The sequence below is a fragment of the Notolabrus celidotus genome, chromosome 21 (genome assembly GCF_009762535.1).
Source record: "Notolabrus celidotus isolate fNotCel1 chromosome 21, fNotCel1.pri, whole genome shotgun sequence".
NCBI classification, from domain to species: Eukaryota; Metazoa; Chordata; class Actinopteri; order Labriformes; family Labridae; genus Notolabrus; species Notolabrus celidotus.
In genome coordinates, this window is record NC_048292.1 from 3,599,640 (window position 1) to 3,622,128 (window position 22,489).

A 22,489-nucleotide genomic window follows, 5' to 3' on the forward strand; every position below is an offset into this window, starting at 1 on the left:
CAGATTTCATTTTGTGGTGGGGTAAGATGAGATAATGTGACAACAATGTTCATCTTAGCAGCTCAAAGTGAGATATTATGCAGAATTAGAGCTTGAAAATGGTCTCCTTATCATAAACTGACTTTGAGTTTGAAGTGCGTGAAGCGTAGTGGGAGTTGCTGGTTTTGTAGCTTCAGATTTTAGAGATGTGAGAAAACCTGCATCCATGATATTGAATTTCCAATCACACCTCACCACCAGGGATCCTATGAGAGCAATTTCACATCCATTTATCTGCTGCAACTATCTCTCCTGCTGCTTTCACGGAGGAACGGCTCATCCACACGACGTGCCGACCACAACACTCGTCTTTGTTTTCCTCCTCTGTGAAGTTTTCTTACAAACGCTGAGAGAAAACAATCACGGTGCAACAATTAGCAAAAAAAGCCGCCACATGATCTTTTGTGGGTCAACACTGCGTGGCCCAGTTTGGCTCCGAGTTAAAGAATAACATTTCAAATCCCTTCTGCTTTATAGTTTCAGCCAACTCATTCAGGGCTTTGGCTGCGAGGGCCGGCCCACACTGACAGCTTACACCTTCTGGAGTGAGACAGTAATAGCATTAGCAACAAGGGCAGCGCACAATATAAACACAAATCCTGCTTCTGCAGCATCACGACTCACAAACCACACTCCACACTCCTACACGGAGTCAGAAACTATCATGCACATTAACACTGGAGGCTCTAATGGACGTCTGAGAACATAATAACTCAGCAGAATGAGAAAGGAGAGTCTGTTTGATCTTCTTCAACCGTAAACATATTTTCTGACTTTTTGTTGCTGCAGGGGTTTTGATAAGTCAGACAGTTCCTGTTTCAGAGGGGGGCCTCCAGGTCTGAGCTCAGGGTAATAAATATTCAACAAACTGTCAGCTCTCTTTGTTTGGGAGGGACTGAGATAAGCAGCATAATTACAGCATGCTTATTACTTTCTCAAAACCAGCAAATGATGACATGGTGCAATGTGAAAACTGTCCTCTCAGTCAATATGGAGATTTGGTGTCATATATGCCTCAAATTAAAGCTGCTGTGAGCTACTTTTGGTTTGTATCGATTTTGGCGCCCCCTTGTGGACAAAGTGATACCTCTCATCTCTTGTCCTGTGTGTCTTCAGACAATAATCGCATCCTGTTGCATTTAACATACAGATTTATCACATGGTGTGATTATTTGCCAGTAAAAGGGTGTTTCAGCGAGATGTCAATCATCTGATCTGACACCTACCCCCTCAGAGCAGTTTCAGGCATTAAAAATGACAACAGAGAGGGTATCAGTGTTGTTGTGGATGGTCTTGTTTGCTTTTGAGGGTCATAAAGAGGCATCAGTGTCAGTTTAAGTCTGTTTCTCAGCCAGTTCAAAACCCCTCATAGTGCCTTTAAATGAATAAAACTTCATATTTAGGTGAATTTTGGAGGGAAATTCAGCTTCCTCAATCAAGACTCCTTCTCTCCAGATGAGACTGGATTCTACCCTGTGATGAGGAGAAGACACCTGTTTCTGGGTTTGTCTCAGAGCAGGTGGACACCCTGATGAATACAGTGAGGGGGACTATGCGCATGATTTGGCTCATACAGGGGATGATTGTTACGCACAACACACCCAAGCCTCCAGCATGGAGAGCCAATATAACAAAGTGTCAGCTCTCTTTGTTTGGGAGGGACTGAGATAAGCAGCATCATTACACCGTGCTTATTACTTTCTCAAACCAGCAAATGATGACATGGTGCAATGTGAAAACTGTCCTTTCATTCAAATATGGAGATTTAGAGTCATAAATGCCTCAAATTAAAGGCACTGTGAGGAGTTTTTCACCAGCTGAGAAACAGACTAAAACCAACACTGATGCCTCTTTAAGACCTTCAAAAGCAAACAAAACCATAAACAACAACACTGATATCTTCTCTGTTGTCATTTTTAATGCCTTATACCACTCAGAGGGGGTAGGTGTCAGACCACATGATTGACATTTGGCTTTAGAAACACCATTTTCAGATAAGAGGTATCACTTTGTCCACAATGGGGCTCCAAAATTGCTATAAATCAAAAGTTCCTCACGGCAGCTTTAAATGAATAAAACTTCATATTTAGGTGAATTTTGGAGGGAAATTCAGTTTCCTCAAACAAGACTCCTTCCCTCCAGATGAGACTGGATTCTATCCTGTGATGAGGAGAAGACACCTGTTTCTGGGTTTGTCTCAGAGCAGGTATAGACACTCTGATGAATACAGTGAGGTGGACTATGTGCATGATTTGGCTCATACAGTGGATGATTATTACGCACAACACACCCAAGCCTCCAGCATGGAGAGCCAATGTAACAAAGTGTCACTCCTGATATTTCAGCCACACAGCTCATCACCATCACCATCCCCTGACTCCTGCTCGTGTCTTACCGCTTGAGTTCTTGCCGCAGATGAGGTGCTGGTAGGGCTGCAGCAGCCCCCAGATCTCCGAGTCGCCGCTGATGGCTTGCTCCAGTGACTCCAGCGTAAACTTGGGGACCCCGTTGTCCCTCTCCACCAGCGCGCTGCGCAGGACGCGGCTGAACACCTCCCTGAACAGACTCTCCATGCACGCCGTCAGGTATATGGCCGCGTGCTCGTGGATCCTGAGGGCCACCCGGCTATCCACCATCCACCTGAAGAACTTCCCCACAGAGAAGACGAGCCCGCAGCGCTCCGACTTGCCCCTGCTGAACTTGTCCCCGGTGCTCATGTTGTAGAGGGACAGGGCGCTCAGAGCCGCCGTGATGCAGTTCACAGAGATGGTCCATGAGAGCACCACCTTGATGGCGCTCTGGATCTCGTGCTTAGTGCACTTGGCGTATCTCAAAGAGAGCCTCTGCGCCTCCCGAGCCACCCTCACCAGCGCGCGGCTGATGAGAGCAGAGAGCCGCGCCAGCACCTCGGGCGGAGGGTCCCCCACCATGAGCTCCTCGTCCTTCTTCAGTGCGCCCTCCACCTCTCCGAGGCTCCATGGCACGTCCTCCAGCTCGGGGAGCTTGGCGCACTGACCCGAGCACTCCAGTATCTCCGTCTCCTCCGCCAGGACGGTGTTCACTGTGTCCACACTGTTTTGTCTGCTGTGCATGGATTCGGTCAGATGCCAGCAGTTGGCCCCATGCGACACGGACTGATGCGTGTCAGAGCAGCACAGCGACACGCTGGACGACCTGACCGAGTCCGCGGCTCCACCATAACCAGAATCAAGCGTTAAATCCTCCAGCGTCCTTACGACTGTCTTACCCTTGCCTGCCATAACTGCACTGCATACTGTTGGGTATGCTTGGTTTCCCAATTAAATGCCACAAAACTCGTTTTTCCTCTCTCGTTTCCCTCCGCGCGCTGTCCGAGGGCTGAATTGTATTTCCCCGCGTAAAAGAATGAGATCCTCAGGAAGTGAGTCTTCACTTTCCACCTTCTCCAAGTGTCTGGATGTCTTCAGTATCCTCTTGTCCACAACTTCAGACGCGTAACCTGAGAGCGCACAAACCCTCCGCGCTCACTGCAACAAGCGCAGCTGTATGGAAAGCCAAAAGTGCCATAATTCACCCCAGAGATGGGAGTGTTGTGGGGTGTTAAAATAAGTGCCAAATCTCTGTTCATTCATTGGCATGTGTATCTGCTGCCATCAGCAAATTATTGAGTATTACTTTCTGAATTGATGTGATTTATCCAAAATATTAGAGGACAGTGCTGATGTGCACAAAATAAGTTATGTATCAAGTTTTTCAAAACCCAATTACCTGCAGCGTTTGTAATCAGACTAGATTAATAATCATGAATATTCATAGATTTAAGGCACAGCTACAGCAATCAATGTAAGAACTTCAAGCAGGAGATTCGTCTTAAGGTGGCATTTAACCAAGGTCAACAAGGTTATCCTTGCAAAATGCTCTTTGTTTGATTGGACCAAGCGTTGTTCTGTTTTGGTGAAGAACAACTTTAAGATGAAAGTCAACTGTGACTTATTCATTGACACTAAGGCCATGTTACACAAAAACACATTCAATTAATAACTGGAGTAACATTTTGGCCATTAATTAACCCAGGAATGACGTTGTCGGCAATTTGAATACACAAACTTTTGAGAACAGGTGCGAGAGTTAAATTTTGTGGAAATGTAACCTATTCTGTCACAATACAAACATGTGGTACATCGCACCTCTGAAAACAGCCCCTTTTGCACATACATATCTCAGTGAAATAACATTACACAAGTTGGAGGACAAAAACAACAATAGTGGACTATAAATCCGTGTTTGTACTGCTGACTCTACTTTGTTTATTAACATGTCTCCAGAAGAAGTTAGCAGCTTTCAAGCTTTCAGCGCCGTCTTCTGGTTTCCTTGTACTCACTGCTCTGTTGAAGAATGCCTTTATGAGCAGGTGTGTTGTCATCTACTGCCATCTACTGGCCTGGCATGCATACTCCAGCATCTCCAGTCTCTTTGTGGATCTGTGTGCTTGTGGATCATTTTCACGATGTTGATCGCACAAATGCAAAGGAAAGACTTTTGAAATACCAGAAAGCATTGGAGCAAACATGGTTAAAAAATGTCCCTATTATCTGTGAGGTGTTTGGTAATATCCAATGACAGTACAGCAATACTAGCCAATCAGAACAGCACTGCAGGATTGGGTGGAACACTATTGCTATCACACCTCCCTGGAACATCATTAATAAAGCATCTTAAAGCATTAAAAACATAATTATGACATACCTTTTCTAATGTGTTGATGTAAAGGCTAATATTGACCCTTTTGGCTCCTCATACAGTACAGGTAGGAGTCTGAGGAAGAGGTGGAGCCTGGTGTATGATGGACTAAACTGAGCCAATCTGCATCACGGTTAGTTATGGGTAGACAACTTGCATAACCTGTCCGTTATACAGTGCCTTTAATCCCTGTTTTTACATTGTGACACAGACAACCTGTGTTTTACTGTTTGCTGTGTGTACCATACAATCAAAGTTGGTTACATGAGTTTTTTATACAAGTTATTAAAATCTTCATCTCTCAGGGCGCTGGTGGCCTAGCGGTCTAAGTGCCTAATGTATCGAGGCTATAGCCCTCGTTGCAGAAGTCGCCGGTTTGACTCCCAGCCAGTCGACCATTTGCTGCATGTCCTCCCCCTCTCTCTACTCCCCACATTTCCTGTGTCTCTTCAGCTGTCATGTCAATAAAGGCAAAAAAGCCCAAAAATATAACAAAACAAAAAAAATCTACATCGCAATACTTAAGACTACATGCAAACACAAAATGTGGTTTGCTGTTTTTTCCCAGGAGGTTGTAAATATGAAGCATTGTATGGCATATCAAGAGCATTTTATAGCTCTTCATGTGAAAAAGGACATTTTTTATGATATACAGCCTGAAATGGAAAAATGTCTTTGAGTGTAAATCACGTTAAAGCTTAAATCAATATTGGCGCTTAAAGCCTTCCATACAATACAACCGACAGACAGGTGGAGTCTGAAACACCGTGGGCGGAAACAAACCAATCCACACCTCCATCAGCTGTGATTGACAAACACAACCTGCCTGCTACCTTTTGAGCAGAGACTACCTGGTGCTGGTGAAACATAACTGCAGAATCAGAAACACACACATTGGCTGCTGTGCCAACCAATCTGTTATATGCAGTCCTGTATGTATCTGCAGTGAAGCGATCACCGCAGTGCCAGGATGAAGTGGATTCCTGCTGGGGAGACACATGGTGGAAATGTGAATGTAGTGTTTGATTGTGTGGGAAAATTTGCAGAGCAGTGACACAAACAGCCAACTATTTTATTTTAACCTTGATGCAGAAGCCTGGAGGAAGAGTTAGAGGTCATGCAAAGTTTTTGACCACTTTTTGTGGGCGTTATTTGGATTGTAGCTTTCAGCAAAACAACTAATATGTATTTTATTTCCATTTATAGAATTAAAGAAGAAAATCAAGATGCAGGAATTTTAACCACAATGTTTCAACAGGTCTTTCTGCTGTTTTCTTCCTGTTTCATGAGGATAAAGACATCATGAGCTGGGGTAACCTCTTTGGTTTTTTAAAATGCAGTCTCCCCGAACTGCATAAAGATGATCTGCACAGTCCTGGGTCCTGTGGGGAAAGGCTGCTCTCTCTCAGTATGCTGTCTCCCACTGTGATGATCCTGAATGATACTGAGTCTGCATCAAAAGTAGCTCGACTGAGGAACACCATAAGCTTTACTGTCAGATCCACATAAATATTTTACTGTTGACTGCACAGAGTCCAAGCTTCTCAAGATCACAGACACCTCAAACATCCCGTGATATAGCAACAAGGTTTAACATTGCTCCGTCATAATGTTGTTTGATCATTTTTTGCTCCACAACACAACATTTCTGTCAGGTTATGAAAACAAAGAGTGAGGGAGCTGGAGTCTGAGGACGTGCTGAGAGGAACAGTCGGTGGAATCATGATTCATCCATTCTGCAGGGGCTCCTCCTCGTACGTCGGCGTTGGACCAACCATCTGTCCTCACCGCCTGCCATGCCAGAGGCCCTTTCGTATTGTCTTAGCATGACACTGCACTCGGCATGCCAGCACTGGAAACCGCACCACATCGACGTTTGCAGAGAAATGATATGACACCCTCAGATGAAGACAGACTGACAAGGAAGAGTGTAAAACAGATAAAGGCAGGATTTTTGTGTCATTGTTTGTGTGACGATTGTTAAAAGCAGCCACAGTTAGCACACGGCCTGACATATGTTATAAGTTTTCATCAGACATCAATTGCTTTTCCCCTTATCCCCAAGGTGGCCATTTACCTTCTGTGTTAACTCAGGGCGAGAAGATCAAACTGTGATTATATATCTAACCTCTGTAGTCTGTAAAGCTCCTGCAAGATTCTGTTTGGGTTGATTCTGGCGCCCCCTGTGGACTAAGTGGTAATGCATAAGTTGTGGGTTTTTTTAAAGCTGAAAACTCCTCAAAGGAGCTTTAAATTGTACGTTTTTTTAACCTTAGCTTACCTGCTAATCAATCAATTCACAACTGAAAATGTATGGTGGGAATTTTGGGCCATACTTCAGGGTAACAATACATCATAAACCATAGATACTTCAAGATAATTGGGAATGCTGTTATGCTGCGTTTCCAACCAAAATCATGCTAGTAAGCATTCAGTTAGCTAGTAATTTACACCTGTGGTATCGTAGCAAGCTAATACTGCTTTACTAGATATTAGCTTTGAGCCACTTCCTAGCCAACTGAAATATTATCTACTGTCTCAATGATGACATTAGCTACTGTCTGACTATGCTAGCATCAACCAATTGCTAACCAGCAATAGCGTTAGCTAGAATTTGTATCTGTTTGATTGTAGCGAACTAATACTACCAAACTAGGTATTAGCCTCCAGCCACTTCCTAGCCAATTGAAAGGTTACGTAGTGTCTAAATGCTAACATTAGCTGCTGTTTATGCTAGCATTCAGCTATTTGGTAAGAAACAATAACATTAGCTAACCTAACGAGAGGTGTAGATTTACACCTGGGATATTTCAGCAGGCTTATACTACCAACTATCTAGATATTAGCTTTCAGACACTTCCTAGCCAACTGCAATGTTACATAGTGTCTAAATGCTAAATTAGCTGCTTTTTATGCTAGCATTCAACTGTTTGGTAGCAAACAATAACATTAGCTTATACTACCAAACTAGATATTAGCTTTCAGCCACCTCCTAGCTAATGATAATATGTTGAATAAGTGGCTGAATGTTAACGTGAGCTAACATTCAATCAATTCCTAGCTTACATTATTTAAGCAGGGAATTTACACCTTAGTAGAGCTGTTTCACCAGCAAACTTCAAAGTAGCTTTCAAACCTCCTGCAAGATTCAGTTTGTGTTGCTTCTGGCGCCCCCTGTGGACAAAGTGATACTGCTTGTTTCTTCACTGATTTTGTCCTGTATATGTGTTTGTTGTGTTTTTTTAAGTCGCATATGACGTTACAATATCATTTAAGCTCCCACGGTTAGAATGACATCAGTGTGAATGTGGTCAATTAGTGAAGAGTGGTCGCTTGGGAAGCTTTTTGATTACTGAATAATCTTCTGTCGACATTGTGGAAAGTCTGAATGATGAAAAACCTTCTGATGAAATTATTAAATATAAAAATAAAGCAGCACTCGTATGAGAAGACCCGCTCCCCGTCAGCAGATGTAACAGTTAGCACATCCCATCCTCCGCTCTGTGACAGTAACCGAGTTGATCTCCTGCAGTCTGCATTGCAGCACATCTTGCTGACTAACTAAGGTGAGAGAGGGTGGAGGTGGGCAGCTGTCAGCTGCTTCTCTACATGCTCTGTGGTCCTCCAAAGCTTGTCCTCACGTATTAAGCTTTAGTTGCCTGGTAACAGAAAAAATGATCATGATTTTCCCGGCAAGATGAAAGATTGTTAGTATTTTGCCAGCAGGATGAGTGTGCCATGTAAACATGTTTTTTTAGTCATGCTGTGTTGTCACGTTTTTGTGTGGCTGGTTTTTGCATCGTGTTGTTTTTCATGTTTGCCTTTTTAATCACATATATATATAGAGAGAGTAAAGCCCTTTTTCTTTAATTCACATGACATTGATCTACTTAAATTGTCGACCCTTAGAAGCCACTGTATCATCAGGAATATAAAGATAACATGGTTCTTTTAAACAATAAATAACACCAGATTTATCTAGTACAATCTATCATTTATATTCCACACAGTTCAGTCTATAACAACATAATTAACTGTATATTACAACACTTACAGCAATAACATTAAAATCTAATAACATGGTCATCAAATCTATCAACAGCTTATTAGTTATCATAACACAGAGAGATTGTTTCGTTAGTATGATATAATACTGCCACTCAGTGGCCAGAAGACAGAACTACATCTACAGTCCAAGGCTGCATTTTGTCTCTTGCATAATTACAGACCTTTTTACATAAGAGAATATTGTGACGCATTTTTTATTTAGACATTAAATAACATTACATATGGTGAAAAATGTGACAGTGTGGTAATACTAATTCAACAGCTTCTATTACTTTAATTATAATAAAATAAAAGTATGATATACATTTACATGAATGATAAATTAGGTGAATAAAGGTGGGTGAATATATTACTCTATAGTAAGGTTTTGGCCTCATTTAAAGTTTAATTGTAAAGCACCTGCTCAATATAAGGCTATCCAAAGGGCTTTATGTAAGACAGAGAGTTGCATGAAGTATTTAAAGTCAACACTAGGAGGTTATATATTAAAGTGAGGTAAACAAAACCTCAAATAGAGACAGAATGAGCTCAAATTTAAAGTTTTGATTCAACAGAAGTGGATAAGTTTGGAGCATTAATTAAAAACGCTTAAAAGCAAGCATTTGGGAAAATTTAATGCAAATTCCTACTTTGCAATTTACTTTTTTTATAGTCTATGAAACACTTTATAAAACAGCCTTCTGCACAGTTTGCAGTTGTATAGTTTCTGCAATAATCCTCAGCAAAACTGCAATGCTGGGTTTCAATATGAAGTGCGTCAGTCAGTGTACTACTCTCTCTCCCTCTCTCTCACCCTCTCTCTCTCCCTCCCTCTCTCTCTCTTACACACTCATGAGCACGCAGGGTGGCGCGTGAGGTGAAGTCCGAACCCTCATGCCTGACTTCATGTGCTCATCCGGGTACTTCTATCGTAAACAAGACATTGGGATCTTGAGACTAAAACAATGTTTTGAATGCATTCTAAGGTCTTAACATGTTCATGCAATTATTCAACTATCTCCTAAGTTTGTGTAAGGAAGATATATAACTCCTAAGTGTGTAAAAGTTGTTGTTCATGCAGAAAAAAAAGACAAAAAAAAAATTAACTGCGCCATTAATTTTTTTTATTTAATATTACTCGATATAACTTCATGAATAAGTGTATAAAAAAGCTGAATATGCTCCAGAGGTCATAATAAAGCTTGTACGCTCAGTGAACACAGTTAGCTTGCGTTGTCTCATTTAGGTCAGGGAGAGCACGCTGCAGAAACGTGACAACGCTTGGAAGCGAACTCGACCCTCTCAGCCAATCAGAACGCTCAGAGCTGCGTGCGTCACGTATGGGCGGAGTCACGGCTGTAGGTGCGGTGACTGGATGTTCAGCAGCTAATCGTAGACGTTGAGGACATTTTCTCCTGCAAAGCTGCTCTAAAACTACCGCTGAGACGTGGAAGAGACGACACACACGGACTGCTTCGGATTTATAAGAGCTAAGTGAATATATTGATGACATTAAGTCGAAGAATTTGACAGAACTGCTGTTGGAATTGTGGTTTTTACATAACCAGCTTTCTCTGTAGTCTCGGTTGGCTTGCCTTCGTGTCTCACAGAAACCAACGGCTCAAATTAACCTCTGTGTTATTACAGTGTTATTACAGCAGCGTTAATAGACTTATTAAACTGTTATACCTGTAAAATCTTTCAACTACGTGTTCATTTTTACTCGCTTTTTTCAGTATTCAGAATAACAAGTTATACAACAAGCCCTCTGCTGCCCGTTAGACATCCGGGTCCTAACGCCCGCCGCGCGCACAGCCCAGATGGTTGTGAAGGTTTGTAAATACTTTGACATCATGGAGAAGGTTCTGTTAGAGCAAGGCTAATAATACTGGACTGAAGTGATCCAAGACTCACACACTGTATGCTTTAAAGGCATACAAGCTCTCTCTGTCACTCACTCGGACCCCTGTGGACCCCTGTGGACTCTGTCTCCTGTGTTTTTTTTCTTGGACATACTTTTTGAAACAATCACAGAGTTAAAGGATTAAAAAAAGAAGCAAAGTGAACACTTGAAGGACTTTTTCACCCCTCATTCAAAACCCACACCAAGCACTCGTCCAGTCGAGTAATGGTCATTAATACGGTGCACTGGTTCAGGAAGGGCTTGCGGCTCCATGACAACCCGTCGCTGAAGGAATCTCTGCAGGGAGCGGACACCGTGCGCTGCGTCTACATCCTCGACCCCTGGTTTGCTGGATCGTCCAACGTTGGGATCAACAGGTGGAGGTGAGGGTCCACATCACTGTGATTGATGCATGCTGAATTATTCCATTTATGCACTTTTTCTGTCCCTTACATGTGCTTGTTTTGGTTTGAGCATCAAATGATGTCATTGATTTGCCTTTATTTGACATGTTTTTTGTATTATTTATTTATTTATTTATTTATTAGTTTATTTGACAGGGGCCATGCAAAACAAAAACTGTCAAGCCAGAGTTAGCTATAAACTCATTTTCATCTGGTCCCTGGGCAGGAAGATGTAAACAAATGTACAATGCAAACATACTAGCATTTAAAACAATACATAGGCTACTCAACACAGTCCATCATTAATAACGACACATTTAAAATTACATTTCATTGTCTCTAATTTGATGCATTGAGATGATCACATGATTGTTTTTCCTTGAGCCATAATTTCAGTGTACTTTTAAAAACACTGAGCCTTGCACAGTCTCTAATGTGGTTAGGAATTGAGTTCCATTTTCCTGCTGCTCTGACTGAAAATGCTGACTGTCTTCCTATGTTTAGCTGAACAGTCTCCTCTTGCTGACGCCCTGGTCTCCCTAGGATTGTTCCTGCAGAGTAACACACATTGTTTAAGTGGTGGTGGGGTCTGATCATGAATTAGTTTATACATCAGACACATATCTGCAAATGCAGGTATTTCCCCCCTCATGCATACCTTTATCTTCCTGCTACAGTCTGGTAAAAAAATCTGCAAAAATAAGAGTGAAAATTATTAAATGATCTTCTAATATATCTGCAAAACTGTTAAAATTTGACCTACTATTTTGGTTCGACTGGACAATTTGAAGATGTCAAGTGAAGACAACCCAGTTTGTCACCTTTCACCCCTCCTAAGAAAGCAAATAATGCATTTCATTACTTGGCTTTCTTACTGATCTTCCAGTTGTGTGAGAAGCTTGATTGTGACTGGTCAAAACCCCTTGACAGTGGTTATTAACATTCACTAACATGAGCAACACCAGAGTCAAACTGATCACATGCATTCATGTCAAAACAATCCAGGTAGTTATTACCCGGCTTTCTTACTGGGTTAGGGGAACTAACAAGAAACCTTCAGGGTGGTCGAGACACCTCTGCTTCACGTCAGTGTCTTGTCTCACCCTGTAGGGATTCTGTTTCCCATAACAACCTGCCAATCATACATTATCCCTTACATAAGTTATGCCGTATTCATGCTGCGTATGTCACGCTTTACATATTTGCTCCCTTGCATGGTGACTTTGACGCTTTGTTATGCAGATGCAGAAGTCTCAAAGGGCAGTTCATTGGTACCATAACACTGATGTGTGATAGATTGCATGCTTGGGTTTATATTGCAGCAGTAAAAGTGGACGATTGTTGTTGTATGAGTATTTGAGAGGTCAGATATCGTGTCACACTGATATATCAGGCGTATTCTTCATATACCAAAACGAAAGTGGTGTCAAAGTCAGTAAAATGACATCTGAATTCAATCATCGTGGCTCCTCCTGTAACTAAAACAGCCTGTAATCATCCTTCAATCAAACCTCAAGGTTCTTCAGATCCATAATCACACAGAGAAAACACATCATTCATGATCTAACTCTTTCCTCTCTTGAAGCGGGGTGTTAGCTGTGAATCTGTAAACACTACTTTGGCATGACGTCCTCAGACTGTAATTATTGTAGAAAAACGCTGCAGTCTGCGCGCCTTATTGCATGGACAGTTTTTTTCATGCACAGGTTATATCACCGCACATGTTCCTGCAGCCCACATCTCCATTTTCAGAGCTCTGTTTGTCTCCAGTGTGGCAGCATGCAGATGATTAATTAGTTCTTCCTCTGGGACACAGACTCCATGGAGTGACTAATATGTTACATATTTGTTGAAAATACTCACATTACCATATTTCCTGCCTTGATTACGCTCCCACATTTCCCCGAGCTGACATAATTGAGAATGAAAAACACTTTCGAACTCGCGTATCCAAAATGCCTCCTCATTTCATTGGTGGATACGAAGCGATGCATGATTTAATATTTAAGATTTTACATAACCGACATTCTATGAAGCCCAGACAGTCGAGGAGGAGGAGGAGCGTGCATCATTGAAAGATAAAGACGGGCTGGTGACACAATTCAGTACTCACAAGTTTTACACGCTCATGTGACACAGATAAGAACGAGGGCCTGATATGGACACTGACGTCTTTGTCCTGTGTTTCAAATTCTGCCTTCAGTGTTACGTGGAAAACCTTCGCTGTGTTTTTTCCTCCCCAGTTTGATCTGTGACCCACACTTTAATTTAGTAGACTCCGCTAGCTGCTTCTGTGGAAACCACTGTGACACACTTTTTACAGTCTGCACATCCAGCTGCTGAATGAAAGAGCTCCAGTACAGTAGGAGTCTCCCTGGATGTGTTTGTTTCCTCTCCTGCTGTGCGCTCTGGTCCGGTCCCATGCCGTCACTGGGAGAGTAGGGCAGCAGCAGCAGCAGCAGCAGCAGCAGCAGCAGCAGCAGCAGCAGCAGCAGAAGGCGCGCCTGTTTATGGAGCATCCATGTTATGCCTCTGTTATGTAACAGCAGTCTGGAGTGACGTCGCGCTCACACACACAGCTCTCAGTGCGCTTTGATTCATTGGATTCTTTGGAGCATGCATCAGACATGTGCAGGAAGACACTTCATCTAACTCAGCTGCACAGGACAAAACATCTACAGTTCACCTCTCCCTCAAGCAACAAGTTTCATTTCTGTAAAGTCTGCAAACACGCAGCTGCTCAGATTTGATACCGGAAGTTCCCAGATTTTTTTTGACACACTTGCATAACACACACTGCAAATACAGAGTTATTACTGGTATGTAACCCACAGCACAGTCCCAGATAGACAAACAAGTATAACACCTGTCAGTGTGCGTCCGGGAGTTTGACAGAACAACAAATTATGCAACAAATATCTGTGGACTTTTCCCAAATCGGGGTCACAGGTGTGGGGGAGCTATCACAGATGGGCAGTTTAGTGCAGGGGTTCCCAAAGTGTGGGTCGGGACCCCCCTGGGGGGTTGCGACACACAAATGGGGGGTCGATGAAGAAGTAGTTGGTAACCTAACGTCCATGATGTGCATGCTAGTTGCAGCTCAGCTAGCAGCCCCCGTCTCCAGTTTTTTCTGGTGTTTGCAGGATTTAGTTTTATTTAAAAGTAGGACACGACTTTAAAAACATGTTCAAGGATGATGCGCTATCTTAGAAAGTTCAGCCGAGGCCTCATCAGAAACATCAGGAAAACAAAGTTGCACTGATAAAGCAAACACTGGCTCTGCTGCATTAAAAGAACAGTCCATGCTTAACTCCTAGATATGATTGTGCCGCTTGGAGGCAGTGAGAAGTTTGCAGTAAACTTCAGCGTCTGTAATCTGCCCTCGTATGAGCACCAGCAGCTCCCTCAGGCGATCCTTTCATTCGCTGGTGAAGGAGTGAGTGCTGAGCGGCGAGCAGCCCCGTCCGTCCAACACAGGGGAGTTATCCCTGGTGCATGATTTGGATCAATGCCAAATGACATAACAACAATAACTTTCCAGAGCCCCCCCATTTCCTCGCCTGGCGCAACTAGGTCAGTGTGTTAGTAGTAGATGTTTCACCCATCCTCGTCTCTTTGACCTACTTCTGCTCCTTCAAGAGACCCGGACTCTATCAGTGGCGAGCAGTGAAACCCTCTGCTTAATCCCAACAAAAGCTGCCTCCATCTGATATCAGTCTGCAGACTCAACAGACTCGAGCTTTAACAGAGTACAGGTGGTGAGCATGCAGGTCCTTCAGAGAGAGCATCACAAGGGTGTGATTATTGTCTGCTGCTTCTTGAAGGTCTCTATGATAAGATGCCGACACACATGAACAGTTATGTGTTCGTCTAATCCTCCACAGTCTAAGCTCGCTGCTTCTCTTTTGGAGTCACATGGTCTGAGTTTGTCGTGTTGTGAACCTCGGAGGAGAGCGCAGCAGCAGCTGGTGTTTGAAGCGACCTCGGCAGGAGAAGTTATAGCTGTGGAGTTCAGTCTCTCTCAGATAGGACTTGTTTTCATGGCTTCCAGATGTGAAAGTACACGGTGTTACTGGACAGCATGTCCATGGAAAGCTGACAGGATCTAAAAATATGTAGTGAAAGAAATGAGCTACTACTTCAGGGTGCAGGAAATATTACACCACCACTAAAAATATCCTCTGGAGCCTTATCGGGGACTTCCACCAGATCCGTGTCTGGTCTGTCGCCAGACTGCCGGACAGCTGGAGTCATGTGACCGAGGTTTTCCCGCGGTAATCACTGAATCAAGGATTCTCCTCCTCCTCTCCTCATCCATGTTGTCTTTCTGGTCCTCTGAAAACCTCTGACCTGTTGACTCCAGGCCCAGCTCCGCTCCATCTGCTCTGTTGAGATTGATGTGTCGTGCTCCGGCATCTAGCTAATAGAAGTCTTGCGTATCTGATCCAGAGGGCTTTGACCTGCTGGATCAGACGGAATGCAACGGAGCGGATCCAGTGGAAGTTAACACATTGACTAGAATAGAAACCTATCAGATCTGATGCTGAGACGGATCTGAGGTGGACTGGACGCAGATCCGGTTGGAATTTAGACGTTATTGTGCAGCTCTGGATTAAATAAAAACTCAAAGTACATTTATTTTTCCACATTTACCTCAACATGAATAACAGAGTGATACATTTATGGTGATATTACTGAAGGCCCTTTAAAAACCTTGATCTAGATTTTTGTTTGAAGACATTTGAGGACATCTGAAGATATGTACCCTTTAAAAGAATAGGCAGCTGTTTAAATGAAGCCAAATGCTCTGTGGCTCTTATTTTTTCACCCGTCTCTTCTGTCACAACATGCAAATTTTATGTCTGAAACAAAAGTCTGGAAACTAAATTTGCATGCTGATGAATCGGACAAAGTTGATGCATAACAAGAACGCCTGCAATTTATTTATCACCACCAGTTTACAGTCATGAAAGTTTCCCACAGTGGGTCTCCTGCTCTTCAAATCAGCCATGATTCTATTCTGATGATCCAGGACAGGAAGCTTCCACCTACGAGCTTGAGTACCTATAGCAACACCACGGGAAGCGCCACATTACTGCCGCTCCATCTGTACGCATGTGTGGACCTGTGTCAGTGGGTGCTCTGCTGTTTACACACACAGTCTTATTATAGGACTGAGACACACACAGCAGCACGAGGCCGACTCAGCAGGAGAACACACACTCTGTTCTAAAAGAGAAACGTTGCTGCCGGTCCTGTTCCCTTCTGCAGGGTCAGTATGTTTGGCTGACGTCACATTCAGAGATGATTAAACTCATGTGGACGCGGGTTGGTTGACTCATCCGCTGTCTGCATGATTCAGCCCTGAAGGATGAGTCCGAGGCCCCGTCTTTTTGAAGTGAACGATGTATCACCGTCCGTTATGTCACAAGGAGAAGAGCCGAGGAGGATGTACTGTACGCTCCTCCTGAGCCTGAGCGCGGGGACCTGTGGCTAAATGGAGGTTAAATACGAGACAAGTGGATTAATGCTGTCAGGGTCACAAAGAGGAAAAGTGGTGCTACTGAGGATAATGGTTTCCTTCCACTTTGTAGTACTGATAGATAAATGTCATAACAGCTGATTAAACCCGGGTTAAGAGTTTTTACGCAGACTTTATGTAACAAGCAGAAAAATAAATATAGCTGTACGCCACAAACGTGTGTGGGTCGATTTTACTTCACAAATCTCATCCTTCTTTACTGACATGTTCCTTCTTACTTTATCATTAAACATGATCTGGAGTTATCGCTGAAACAAGCTTCGCAGCAGCTCAGCTTGCAGCCCCCTGAAGCCGCACAAACAAATGTGTGACGCTCATTTTTAACGAGAGCTGTGGAGGAGACCTCTGCAGATAAATTAGCGGTCAGAAGGAAACTGAAACATGGTAGCAGCTCAGCTCGCAGCCCCCTGAAGCTGCACAATCACTCATTTTCAACAAGGAGCTTTAATTTCATCCTAGATTTGTTGGTTTCCGAGAGGAGGAGACCTCTGCATATAAATTAGAGCTCAGAAGGAAACTGAAACAGGCTAGTATCTCAGCTCGCAGCCTCTCCTGTATCTGTCACAGAGTACTGAAATAAAAAACAGTCTTTTATTAAGTCCTCTCTCAGACTCATCAGCCTCCTCAGACATCCCGTGTTACAGCAGAGTGTTTAACAGATTGGCATGTGCTTTCTCTTACTTCAAAAGCTGCCACATCGTCCGCTTAATCTACCTTTGGCCACATACACATTGAACCAGGAGTGTGGGCTTCTTCTTTTAAAGGAGGCTGTTTCCCCTCTGACCCCCCACGGCTCACTGCCATCAGAAGTCCCTGCTGACTCACACACACCTGCTCTGCTCTGATTGTTGCACCTTGTGACACTTTCATCCACCTGAGAGGACGCTTACTGAAACACTTTCCTCACAGCGAGACGCTGCGAGCACAGATGCACACAATGCTCGCCACTCCTGAGTGACGTCTGTTTTTTTTATGTATAGAAGAGCGGACTCCTACCTTAGTTAGTGTTTTTAAAATGATCATTTCAAACTGATGATTCATGTCTCGTCAAGCTGAGCTCAACCTGAAATAATGATTCTTCCTCCTTTGTATGAAAACAGTGATCGAGGAGTTCTCTCTGCCCGCTCTGGAGCTTTAATTACCGCTGACATAATGTCTCCTTCAGCTTCATATTAACCTCTCTTCTTCTTCTTCTTCTTCTCCTCCTCCAGGTTCTTACTGCAGAGTCTCGAGGACTTAGACTCCAGTCTCCGTAAGCTCAACTCAAGACTGTTTGTGATAAGAGGCCAACCCACTGATGTCTTTCCCAGACTTTTCAAGGTGAGTCAGTCGTCACATTTCACCTGAAAGCGTTCTCATTTCAATCTGTGGACGTCTTATTTAAAACCTCTCTCCCCTGCAGGAATGGAATATCTCTCGTTTGTCTTACGAGTACGACTCTGAGCCGTTTGGGAAGGAGCGAGATGCAGCCATTAAGAAGCTGGCCTCTGAGGCCGGCGTGGAGGTGACAGTCCGCATCTCTCACACACTCTATGACCTGGACAAGTGAGTACACATCTCCTCTCTCCACAGCTGTGTTTTTGCGACTCTGTGTGCGCATCAGGTCTTTGACTCTCGCTGTTGAACCCTTTCAGGATCATAGAGTTGAACGGAGGGCAGTCCCCTCTCACCTACAAGCGGTTCCAGACCCTGATCAGCCGCATGGACCCTGTGGAGCTTCCTGCAGAGTCCATTACAGCTGAAGTCATGGGGAAGTGCACTACGCCGCTGTCCGATGACCACGACGACAAGTTCGGGGTCCCGTCTCTGGAGGAGCTCGGTGAGTGGAGGCGGACTGAAGTGTTCAGATAAAACCTAAAACCTTAGCTGTATTCCCTCATGATGTTTAACATGCTGTTCGTTTTTAATGTGACTCTGCAGGCTTTGACACGGAGGGTCTGTCCTCAGCCGTGTGGCCGGGCGGAGAGACTGAAGCGCTCACAAGACTAGAGCGACATTTGGAGAGGAAGGTGAGTCGAGTCAGAGAAGAAGATTTAGAAATACATCCTTCAGACGAGGATAAACTTTGTGAACCTTGCTTTTTCATACCTAATGTTTTAACTGTGTCTCCATCAGGCGTGGGTCGCCAACTTCGAGCGTCCAAGAATGAACGCCAACTCTCTGCTGGCCAGCCCGACAGGCCTCAGTCCGTACCTGCGCTTCGGCTGCCTCTCCTGTCGCCTCTTCTACTTCAAACTCACCGACCTCTACAAGAAGGTAAGACAACAAAAGACCTGAAACTACAGACAGGATGACTCCCTGGTCCTGTTTAAGCTTAGAGAATTGTATTAGACCCAGCTCGGGTACCTACAGAGACTGATATGAAGCCACAGTGTCGTACAGCTTACCAGCTCTCTCTGAATCAATCCAAATTCAACGTGTTCCAGTTTTCTTAGCAGAGTTTTCTAGCAGGGCACGCGACAGGGTTTCAAACAAATGAGTTACATCTGTTAAGAAAATCACCTCTGATGACTTCACTGTGACTGGAAAGCAGCCAAGAGTGAGCGGAGTCACATGATACGAAGAAGAGGAGCTTAAAATGATATTAGTGAAGTATCAGGACATGTGAGAATTAAGACTCTCCTCCTGCAGCTGCAGTTTACTTCTCCAGCATTTTCAGGACACACCTTATTGTTGCACCTCCACCGGCTGGTTCTTAATGCACTCTTGAGAGAGAAGCTGCACTGGCTCCCCCTAGTGGTGTGAAGCAGTTTATTCAGTCTCTAATGCTGCTGCTCGTAGCCAATAAACATCAAGTGTTAGTGAAGAATTATCGATTTTCTTTTGTGGTTTAGCTTCAGAATCTCATTACTTTGAAGCAGCTTAATAAACAATTAATACAATATATTAGATAATATTCAGAACACCAACAAGTCTCCCCCTCCCTCCCCCTCAGGTGAAGAAGAACAGCTCCCCTCCTCTCTCGCTCTACGGTCAGCTCCTGTGGCGCGAGTTCTTCTACACGGCGGCCACCAACAACCCCTGCTTCGACAAGATGGAGAGCAACCCCATCTGCGTGCAGATCCCCTGGGACCGCAACGCCGAGGCGCTGGCCAAGTGGGCGGAGGGCCGGAGCGGCTTCCCCTGGATCGACGCCATCATGACCCAGCTGAGGCAGGAGGGCTGGATCCACCACCTGGCCCGACACGCCGTGGCCTGTTTCCTGACGCGAGGAGACCTGTGGATCAGCTGGGAGGAGGGCATGAAGGTATGAGACACTTGTTTATTACTTGACCTTTAAGTCATTTTAATCATTCGGACTTTTTTCTTAGAATTTAAAAAGTCAGAATTCTTTCAGTGGCCCTGATCCTGTTCCATATAACTCCCTGTTCCTCCTCTAACATGAATCTCTTGTTTGTGTCTCTTCAGGTGTTCGAGGAGCTGCTGCTCGATGCAGACTGGAGCGTTAACGCCGGCAGCTGGATGTGGCTCTCCTGCAGCTCCTTCTTCCAGCAGTTCTTCCACTGCTACTGCCCAGTGGGCTTCGGCCGACGCACAGACCCCAACGGGGATTACATAAGGTGTGTTTCCCTCTCCTGAAGTCCTACACCTCTACCTCTTTCTGCACTTTTCCTCTCCTCGTTACGATGAAGTACATCATGCTCATTGCTCTTCATCTTCTCCTCTCTCAGGCGCTACTTGCCCATTCTGAGAGGGTTTCCTGCCAAGTATATTTATGACCCCTGGAACGCTCCGGAGAGTGTGCAGAAAGCAGCCAAGTGCATCATCGGGGTGCATTACCCCAAGCCCATGGTGCACCATGCAGAGGCCAGCCGCCTCAACATCGAGAGGATGAAACAGATCTACCAGCAGCTCTCCTGTTACAGAGGCCTCGGTAAGAACACACCGGATCCAGATTAGAACTGTTAAATGTTCACATGAAGCTCAACTCATCAAACACCTCAGTAGTACTCACACACCGTTCCTGAGAGTCTGTGACATAACAGGGAGTTAGAAGAAGTTGAGCTCTTTTCAGAGAGGTCAGGACGAGGAGCTGCAGCTTTCAAGTGAATCTAGAAGACTAAAATAGGAAGAACTGAGCCCACATGAGAACCTTTAGCTGACCTGGGATCAGTTAGAAGTGTCTGTAAACACTTGAATACTTAATAAAGCTGTTATTGTCTCTGTCCTCAGGCCTCTTGGCGACAGTCCCGTCCAACATGAACAGTAACGGTAACACAGAGATGTCCTCAGACGTGGTCGGTTACTCTGTGAGGTCCACGCACGACGCTGCACCGTCATCAGGTAAGAGACCGAACCCCTGAAGTCACACCGGATCCATTAGAGCATCTCTTCTATGTTGAAGAGTCGAGTTTGATGAAAGAGAATGAGCATTTGTTCCTTTTTCCTCTCAGGCTACGAGCTGCCGGTTCAGAACGAGGAGCAGTGGCAGAGCGGGGTCATGATGTACCTGCAGGGGGATCAGCAGACCAGCATGTCCACACACCAGCAGGGTGAGTCACAGTAAACTCAAACCTCCTGCTCCCTTCCTCCTGCACTTCTCTTCTGTTCCAACTTTCATCCTCTAACTTCTCAACTAATCCTTGAATCTTGAATTCTGGTTCTGCAGGGACCAGTGCAGGAGTGATGTGTTACTCTCAAGGCTCACAACAGATACCCGGTCCTGCTCTCAAGACCCACGGCAGCTCTCAGACCAGCATCAAACGGCACAGTGAAGACTCGGTGAACTTCAGAGGCTCTAAAGTCCTGAGACAGAGCACCCACTAAAGAGGTCAGCTGATTTCAAACTCCCCAAACTCCTCTGTTGATTCTCACACAACCCTTACAGACACTGTTTTATGATTTGCATCATTCCTCGTGTGAAGTGAAGTCACATATCTTCCTGGTAAAATTTAAAGCCGTACTTTTTCATGTGACCTCATTCGTGTCCTCTCTTGTCCCCTCTCAGGAGAGTCTCCAGACTTCGCTGTGACTCACGTCGTGTCCTCATTCTGACCCGACATGGACCTTTTAAGACTTTTGTTACAGCACCGCACTGTTGCATGAGCAAACGCTCAGAAGGACCCGTCATACAAACACACACACACGCACATGGACACACAGACACTATCTGGACTGTACATTCTCAATGGGACCGCACGGCGGCCCTGCAGCGGGAGCGTCACACTGTGCTCGTGGTGGACGGGACAAAAAGTCTTGTGTAAATAAAGAATTTGCTAATATCTGCTCACATACAAACGTGTACATATTTGGATATTGTATGTGTTTACTCTCTTTGTGTAGCCATAGACTCATTGATATATTTTTGATATGACAGATCATTGTGGATGGATCTTTCTTTTATGGAAACTTTTCAATAAAATATGAAAACATTTATAGTCCGTCCATGAAAAGCTAAATAATCCTGTATCTATAATAAGAACAGCTGCTCGTCTGCTCGTTTATTCTTCTTCCCACTTCTCTCTCTTCTTTGAGCCATCCAATGTTTCTATGGACAGACGTGTTTGATCATTCCCTCCCTCTATCTCAGAGCTTGTTTTGTTCCTTCTCACTGTAGAGGCAATATCAGTAAGACGTTATCTATCCAGTCGTTGCCCGTGTTAATGGTTATTGAGAAAAGGCAACTTCATATCATGCCCCCTCTGTATTACCCTGATATGTACCACTGGAGAGACCTGCTCCTCCTTCTTCTTGTTTCTCCTCAATGTGCTTGTTTGATTAAAAACTGGTTTAAATATACGAACGCTTTCAGTCTGTTCTTTGGAGCTTGACAGTATGAGGAACAGATAGTATGTAAAGGTAAACATACTACATCATGCTACACACACAGTTTAT

At 44.3% G+C, this 22,489-nt stretch overlaps 2 protein-coding genes and 1 long non-coding RNA gene across 4 annotated transcripts in view; 2 read left to right on the plus strand and 1 right to left on the minus strand.

Moving 5' to 3' along the window:
• LOC117805038 (ankyrin repeat and BTB/POZ domain-containing protein BTBD11-A) overlaps nucleotides 1–3,540 on the minus strand; it is a 302,242-nt gene extending 298,702 nt beyond the window's left edge. The window contains exon 1 of one of the 2 annotated variants that reach the window (XM_034673594.1): nucleotides 2,435–3,540. In XM_034673594.1, coding sequence (XP_034529485.1) covers nucleotides 2,435–3,299 — 865 coding nt within the window. In that variant the 5' untranslated portion in view covers nucleotides 3,300–3,540. The remainder of the gene's footprint in view (nucleotides 1–2,434) is intronic. The other variant, XM_034673593.1, reaches the window with a different exon arrangement.
• The window catches only part of LOC117805039, a 35,571-nt gene extending 28,851 nt beyond the window's left edge, over nucleotides 1–6,720 (plus strand). The window contains exon 3 of the long non-coding RNA XR_004629324.1: nucleotides 6,414–6,720. This is a non-coding gene — a long non-coding RNA (uncharacterized LOC117805039). The remainder of the gene's footprint in view (nucleotides 1–6,413) is intronic.
• Nucleotides 6,721–9,656: 2,936 nt separating this feature from the next.
• LOC117805059 (cryptochrome-1-like) lies at nucleotides 9,657–22,393 on the plus strand. Its single transcript, XM_034673636.1, has 13 exons — nucleotides 9,657–11,091; nucleotides 17,866–17,974; nucleotides 18,057–18,199; nucleotides 18,289–18,473; nucleotides 18,575–18,663; nucleotides 18,770–18,910; nucleotides 19,590–19,901; nucleotides 20,063–20,214; nucleotides 20,326–20,528; nucleotides 20,828–20,938; nucleotides 21,049–21,147; nucleotides 21,264–21,425; nucleotides 21,603–22,393. The coding sequence occupies exons 1-12, from the start codon at nucleotides 10,934–10,936 to the stop codon at nucleotides 21,419–21,421; spliced, it is 1,860 nt and encodes a 619-aa protein (XP_034529527.1). The 5' UTR covers nucleotides 9,657–10,933; the 3' UTR covers nucleotides 21,422–21,425; nucleotides 21,603–22,393.
• Nucleotides 22,394–22,489: the final 96 nt, after the last annotated feature.

Excerpts from the sequence above, each read along its gene's own strand:
- LOC117805059 (XM_034673636.1), top strand. The coding sequence starts at position 10,934 with ATGGTCATTAATACGGTGCACTGGTTCAGGAAGGGCTTGCGGCTCCAT. Across the intron at positions 18,200-18,288 it reads ACACTCTATGACCTGGACAA|GATCATAGAGTTGAACGGAG; the intron begins GTGAGTACACAT and ends GAACCCTTTCAG. Across the intron at positions 18,474-18,574 it reads CCCGTCTCTGGAGGAGCTCG|GCTTTGACACGGAGGGTCTG; the intron begins GTGAGTGGAGGC and ends GTGACTCTGCAG.